The sequence below is a fragment of the Pan troglodytes genome, chromosome 9 (assembly GCF_028858775.2).
Source record: "Pan troglodytes isolate AG18354 chromosome 9, NHGRI_mPanTro3-v2.0_pri, whole genome shotgun sequence".
NCBI classification, from domain to species: Eukaryota; Metazoa; Chordata; class Mammalia; order Primates; family Hominidae; genus Pan; species Pan troglodytes.
In genome coordinates, this window is record NC_072407.2 from 58,246,318 (window position 1) to 58,254,488 (window position 8,171).

Consider the following 8,171-nt stretch of genomic DNA (forward strand, 5'->3'; position numbering starts at 1 on the left):
CAAAATTCAACAACCCTTCATGCTAAAAACTCTCACTAAATTAGGTATTGATGGGACGTTTTTAAAAATAATCACAGCTATCTATGACAAACCCACAGCTAATATCATACTGAATGGGCAAAAACTGGAAGCATTCCCTTTGAAAACTGGCACAAGACAGGGATGCCCTCTCTCACCACTCCTATTCAACATAGTGTTGGAAGTTCTGGCCAGGGCAATCAGGCAGGAGAAGGAAATAAAGGGTATTCAATTAGGAAAAGAGGAAGTCAAATTGTCCCTGTTTGCAGACGACATGATTGTATATCTAGAAAACCCCATTGTCTCAGCCCAAAATCTCCTTAAGCTGATAAGCAACTTCAGCAAAGTCTCAGGATACAAAATCAATGTACAAAAATCACAAGCATTCTTATACACCAATAACAGACAAACAGAGAGTCAAATCATGAGTGAACTCCCATTCACAATTGCTTCAAAGAGAATAAAATACCTAGGAATCCAACTTACAAGGGATGTGAAGGACCTCTTCAAGAAGAACTACAAACCACTGCTCAAGGAAATAAAAGAGGATACAAAGAAATGGAAGAACATTCCATGCTTATGGGTAGGAAGAATCAATATCGTGAAAATGGCCATACTACCCAAGGTAATTTACAGATTCAATGCCATCCCCATCAAGCTACCAATGCCTTTCTTCACAGAATTGGAAAAAACTACTTTAAAGTTCATATGGAACCAAAAAAGAGCCCACATCGCCAAGTCAATCCTAAGCCAAAAGAACAAAGCTGGAGGCATCACACTACCTGACTTCAAACTATACTACAAGGCTACACTAACCAAAACAGCATGGTACTGGCACCAAAACAGAGATATAGATCAATGGAACAGAACAGAGCCCTCAGAAATAACACCACATATCTACAACTATCTGATCTTTGACAAACTGAGAAAAACAAGCAATGGGGAAAGGATTCCCTGTTTAATAAATGGTGCTGGGAAAACTGGCTAGCCATATGTAGAAAGCTGAAACTGGATCCCTCCCATACACCTTATACAAAAATCAATTCAAGATGGATTAAAGACTTAAACGTTAGACCTGAAACCATAGAAACCCCAGAAGAAAACCTAGGCTTTACCATTCAGGACACAGGCATGGGCAAGGACTTCATGTCTAATACATCAAAAGCAATGGCAACAAAAGCCAAAATTGACAAATGGGATCTAATTAAACTAAAGAGTTTCTGCACAGCAAAAGAAACTACCATCAGAGTGAACAGGCAACCTACAAAATGGGAGAAAATTTTCACAACCTACTCATCTGACAAAGGGCTAATATCCAGAATCTACAATGAACTCAAACAAATTTACAAGAAAAAAACAAACAACGCCATCAAAAAGTGGGCGAAGGACATGAACAGACACTTCTCAAAAGAAGACATTTATGCAACCAAAAAACATATGAAAAAATGCTCATGATCACTGGCCATCAGAGAAATGCAAATCAAAACCACAATGAGATACCAACTCACACCAGTTACAATGGCAATCATTAAAAAGTCAGGAAACAACAGGTGCTGGAGAGGATGTGGAGAAATAGGAACACTTTTACACTGTTGGTGGGACTGTAAACTAGTTCAACCATTGTGGAAGTCAGTGTGGCGATTCCTCAGGGATCTAGAACTGGAAGTACCATTTGACCCAGCCATCCCATTACTGGGTATATACCCAAAGGACTATAAATCATGCTGCTATAAGGACACATGCACACGTATGTTTATTGCGGCATTATTCACAATAGCAAAGACTTGGAACCAACCCAAATGTCCAACAATGATACACTGGATTAAGAAAATGTGGCACATATACACCATGGAATACTATGCAGCCATAAAAAAATGATGAGTTCATGTCCTTTGTAGGGACATGGATGAAATTGGAAATCATCATTCTCAGTAAACTATCGCAAGAACAAAAAACTAAACACCGCATATTCTCACTCATAGGTGGGAATTGAACAATGAAATCACATGGACACAGGAAGAGGAATATCACACTCTGGGGACTGTTGTGGGCTGGGGGGAGGGGAGAGGTGGGAGGGATAGCATTAGGAGATATACCTAATGCTAGATGACGAGTTAGTGGGTGCAGCGCACCCGCATGGCACATGTATACATATGTAACTAACCTGCACAATGTGCACATGTACCCTAAAACTTTAATTAAAAAAAAAGTACACATTCAATGAATTAAAAACTAAGCAAAATAACCAAGTGATAAGAGCTCTTGATTTTAAAATATTTGTAGACTTTGTGAGTTTAGACATAAGAGACTTGAATTAGAGGGTAGGGAGCACAGCTCAAAACACGTCTAAAGCTCCGAATCTCAAAATAACTGGATTTCATCTCCCAAACATTGTTTCTAAGTTCTACATCAAAAGAAATATAAGCATTTACTTGTACAATATTTTAGTCCCATATGTGATTCTATTAAATCATACCAGTACAGGGGAGGCAGAGATAATACAGCGGTCAGCTGGTATGGAAACCGTAGGTGAGCTGCTTAGTGGACAGGGCTCCAGGGCCCGGTAACCACTGTGGTCCAGTAAGGTGAGAGAATAATCTGTAGGTGCATAGACAACACCAAATTATTCGTGAACATCTATCTGGCCAAATTCACCCAAATGAACCATTGAGGGAAATAAGATGGTGGAGGTGGGCAACATTTTGTGACAGGCCATAGTGTCTGCTGTGCCCACATCCCAGATGATGTGAACATCGCCACTTCTATCAGGTGCAAATTCACTGACAAGGTCAAGAGCAAGAGCCATGGGGAATTTCCCTCCATAAAAGTGTCTGTCTCCTTACCAAGCCACAGCCCCAACTCAGCTTCTTTCAGAGTTCTACCAAGGCAACTTCCTGTTTATCTCCACATTATTAATGTCTACATTTAATACAAATACCATTTTCAATTAATACGTCATTGCAATTGAGAAAAGACTTTTGTGAACAGAAATTCCAAGAACTTATTTTGAAGAATATCTGTCAGATTCATTCACCGAATATTAATCTATCACTTGCAACTATGCAATGATTAAAATCTTTGCAGCACTTGAACATGTGTGCATGTGTCTTTCTGAATGTGTCTGTCTCAAGGAAAGAGGGAGAGACAGGGCTAGAAAATTTGGAGCAGAATGAAAGAGAATAAAAGAATAGCTGTAATTGATGCATACTAATTAGAGTTTTCTTGATAGCACATTTTTGCAGAAACTCACATTCTTTAAATACACTCATGCATGTGTGTGTGTGTGTGAGAGAGAGAGAGAGAAAGACAGAGAGGCAGAGAGAGAGAGGAGGTAAAAAAAAGGGAGCGTTTAGAATTCCTATTAAAACTATAGTCCTAAAATTTGATTTTATTCCTCCAAGAAGTAGTTCAGTGAATACAAAGGAGAAATATATATTAAACTTATAGCATTTCTCACCTATGTGATATTTAACAATCCCTTAAAAATCATAAATGGTGAAAAATAATGCATAAGAAAAAATGAATGGATAATAGAAATTATTTTATATTTCCAGTTTCATGTATCATTGTGGCTTTGGTCTGTAAACATATATTCCATTTGATTTCTAGATAAGATTTCATTTAAAAATATTCATTATTTTGGAGAACCTAACAAAGATATATAGAATCATAGTAAAGTCAACATGCCATGATCTTGAATCAGTTTGGTAACTTTCTTTATCCCTAACTGGATACAACTATTAACAGAATGTGTTTACTGAGAAAATATTCTAATAAAAAAGTAGGTATAAACTAGACTTTGAAAGTAACTAAAATATGCTCTTTAGTTCAGATTTTTAGCCAAACAATCACAGAAAGGAAGAGATCCTTTTCCTGCTAATTACATTCGCTAAAGCCTTCTTTACTTCCTCATTCCTGAGGCTGTAGATCAGAGGATTCAACATGGGGATCACCACTGTGTAGAACACAGAAGCCACTTTGTCCTGATTCAGGGAGTAGCTGGAACTAGGTCTCAGGTAAGTATAGATGCAGGTGGCATAGAACAGAATTATGGCTGTCAGGTGAGAGGCATACGTGGAGAAAGCTCTGTGCCTCCCCTCCCCTGAATGCATAGAAAAAATGGAGAAGAGAATGTAGGAGTAGGAGGAGAGGATGACAAGCAAAGTCCCCACAATATTCACACCAGCCAAAATAGAACTTATGCTTTCTTTCAGGATTGTGTCAGAACAAGAGAGCTTGAAAAGTGGGGGGCTGTCACAGAAGAAGTGATGGATGACATTGGAGTCACAGAATGACAAGCTGCTGCTGACATGGCTTGTGTTGACCATGGAGTTCAGCAACCCTGCAGCAAAAGCCTCGGCTGCCATTTTTAGGCAGACGGTCCTGGACATGATCAAGGAGTAAAGCAGCGGGCGACATATGGCCACATACCGGTCATAGGCCATTAACCCAAAGAGGATGCATTCGGTTGTTGCCAGGGCGATAAAGAAGTACATCTGTAGGAAGCAGCCAGCAAAAGAGATGGTTTTCTTCTCTGATAATAAATCTGCCAGCATCTTTGGGGTGATGGTGGTTGAGTAACAAACGTCCACAAAGGACAGGTTAGCCAGGAAGAAATACATGGGTGTGTGAAGCTGGGAATCGATCCTGATTAAGAGGATCATCCCGAGATTTCCCAGTACTGTAAGTGTATAAATCACAAGAAAAAACAAAAAGAGGATAATCTGTAGCTCCAGCGTGTCTGCTAATCCCAATAGGACGAACTCAGTCAGTGAGGTATAATTTTTTCTGGTCATTTATGAGAAATATATTTTGTGTAAACTTTGTATTAGTTGCACATATTTTCCTCTCTAAAAGTTTACAAAAAAAAAAAAAAAAGAAGTGTTAATAGGACAGTCACATATGGCAAAGAAATAAACAAAAACCTAGAATAATATGTCATAATTACTGGAATAACTGAAGTAAGAGGAATATTAGAGGACCCATGGGTAAGCATTTACATATAATAAACAATTGATTGTATTGAATTGGAGTTGTAGGCTTCTCAAATCACTGGCTGAAGTCCACGTACTCTATTTCTGCGAATGCAAATACTTTGTTCTATTGTTTCTATACTAGCCCACATCCAAAATGTAAAATAATAAAAATATTCTTGCTAAAATTTCTCCCATTCTCAGAGCAGGTATGTGAATTTAACTCAAATGCATTCTTTTTTAATTTTCTCAAAATCACTCTGTACATTCTTCAACTCCAAAATTCATACTTTATCTCTTGAGAATGGCTTATGTGTAGCCCTAAGCAGCAAAAAGAGTGACCATTTCAAATAATCAATATTTTCACATCTATTGTATCCTTAAAAATAATTTAGTGATGTTTTAAAGGTAAACCAAATGATTGTTATACTACAATGTCCATTATCAAGTTAATTCCAAGAAGCAGCCGACAGGGTACCTATCCACCTTACTTAATAACATTACCAAATCTTTAAAACTTCCTCCCCAGATGGCTACTTACCTAAGTAAGTAACTAAAATTTTTTTTTTAATCAGAGGTTCTTAGTTGGAACTTAAAAATAAAAGAAGAAAATTTAATTTAAAAAATACAGTGGAAAATTGAATTATCTATTAGTAAAATCTTAAGATGCCTTATGATTAAATACTTGTTACTGCACTTGTATTTTGTTTTTCTCCAAGAAGACAGGGTAACCATGGGGAGTAGATTATAGCTATTAATTGCAGAGTCAATTCTCTACAGGCAGGAGCTCTGTCTCAAAACAATATTAAATATAATATGATCACATAGAGATGTATGGAATCAGACATTATGAAAGTCTTACATCATAAAGCGGTTTGTGACCTCTGGAAAATAGTTTTTAATTGTCTATCTACACTGACTCTCTCTGTGTCTGTATTTTTAGCTTATTCTAAGTGCGTGACTAAACTATCGTTCTCCCCCTGTGCCATTTTAGTGTGTGGGTGCACCCCTCTTTTTTTCGGTGTGACTTAAAATTCAGCTATTTTCCTGTATAAAGGTAGTGAGAAAGGGTAGTTAATAAATATCTATTGTATGATTTTTAAAGAAATGCTATAACCTGAGCAAATAGCACAATAGATTTAAAAATTATTATATATTTATGATTTTGAAATTGTGTTGGTTTTTGCCATTACTATTTGTGATTCTGATCCTGCAAAGACATGAAGCTATGGATTTTCTAGATCTAAATTCAAAAAGAAGACAATGTAAAATATACTACATTGGGTATTCAAATGCAAAGAGAGTCTATTTGCATAGGGAACTCATAATGCAGCAATTGCTATGTTAATTATTTTGTTTAAATTCTCAATTACTTCTCTCAACCAGTCTTTCAGGTTGACATTATTATTCGCACATTTTGTAGATGAAAAAAGTAAGGCTTTAATCTGTTAAACAACTTCCCCAAAGATAAACTGTTGGTAAGTAGAGGAATAAACTTGAACACAATCTTCAACATAAAGAAGTAATACCTAGCTCGCTATTTCCTATCATGCTCCATTTTAGCTTATATGGGTATATATGTGTGTGTATGTTTGCGTGTATGTGTATATGTAGCGTGTGTGTATGTATATCTCATAGTGAATCTCATCCTCCAATCTTCAAAGCATGTAGGAGACATCAGCATCTAAAGGGAGGCCTCTAACATAATGCAAGAAATTGGTTAAAAAGTTGACTTTTAAAGATCTCACCATCATGTCTGATATGGTTTCGCTGTGTCCCTACCCAAATCTCATCTTGAATTGTAGTTTCCATAATCCTCACATGTCATAGGAGGGACACCATGGGAGGTAATTGAATCATGGGAGTGGTTACCCTAATGCTGTTCTTTTGTGATAGTGTGTGAGTTCCCATGAGATCTGATGGTTTTATAAGGGACTTTTCACTCTCTTGCTCATTCTACTTCTCCTTGCTGCTGCCATGTGAAGAAGAATATGTTTGCTTCCCCTTCTGCCATGATTGTAAGTTCCCTGAGGCCTCTCCAGCCATGCTTAACTGTGATTCAATTGAACTTCTTTCCTTTATAAATTACCTAGTCTTAGGTACGTCTTTATTAGCAGTGTGAGAATGGACTAATACAATGCCATCAAGACCTATGCCATGACTGATAATTACCTATTATATTTTCAATATTTATCTGCTTATGTATGTAAGAATACATAACTTAAGGAATGAAAGTATGTGAAATAATTTTTACTGGAGAAACTCAACTGTGAATTGAAAGAGATGGAGGAAAAACAATGTATTCTCAATTCATGAATTTTGTTAGAATCAAGGAGAGAAGATAATACTATGAAAAAAAAAAGAGATTGATGTTATCAAACCTTAAAAAAGCAAAGACTGAAAAATTAGAATGAACTGGAAGTTTTAATTTAAAGTTTTGAAAGGAGTTTATTCAGGAAGAAGCAGAAAAAACAATGAATAAAAATACTTTAATTCATGAATGTTTAAATGAGGACAATAAGGCCTTACAAACCATTAATTTCTTAAAGCCATTGTGGCATAGCTTTCCTACAAAAAACTTTCATTTTTTTTTCTTTTTTTTAAATTATTATTATACTTTAAGTTTTAGGGTACATGTGCACAACGTGCAGGTTTGTTACATATGTATACATGTGCCATGTTGGTGTGCTGCACCCATTAACTCGTCATTTAGCATTAGGTATATCTCTTAATGTTATCCCTCCCCTCTCCCCAACCCCACAACAGTCCCTGGTGTGTGATGTTCCTCTTCTTGTGTCCATGTGTTCTCATTGTTCAATTCCCACCTAGGAGTGAGAACATGCGGTGTTTGGTTTTTTGTCCTTGCGATAGTTTGCTGAGAATGATAGTTTCCAGCTTCATCCATGTCCCCACAAAGGACATGAACTCATCATTTTTTATGGCTGCATAGTATTCCATGGTGTATATGTGCCACATTTTCTTAATCCAGTCTATCATTGTTGGACATTTGGGTTGGTTACAAGTCTTTTCTGTTGTGAATAGTGCCGTAATAAACATAACGTGTGCATGTGTCTTTATAGCAGCATGATTTATAATCCTTTGGGTATATACCCAGTAATGGGATGGCTGGGTCAAATGGTATTTCTAGTTCTAGATCCCTGAGGAATTGCCACACCGACT

At 36.8% G+C, this 8,171-nt stretch overlaps 1 protein-coding gene across 1 annotated transcript; it reads right to left on the minus strand.

The window, feature by feature from the left end:
- Window positions 1–3,866: 3,866 nt before the first annotated feature.
- LOC747344 (olfactory receptor 5F1) lies at window positions 3,867–4,814 on the minus strand. The gene has a single exon (XM_001156664.1). It carries the CDS (start codon window positions 4,812–4,814, stop codon window positions 3,867–3,869), a length of 948 nt encoding a protein of 315 aa, XP_001156664.1.
- Window positions 4,815–8,171: the final 3,357 nt, after the last annotated feature.

Coding starts and splice junctions, on each gene's coding strand:
- LOC747344 (XM_001156664.1), bottom strand. CDS start 4,814: ATGACCAGAAAAAATTATACCTCACTGACTGAGTTCGTCCTATTGGGA.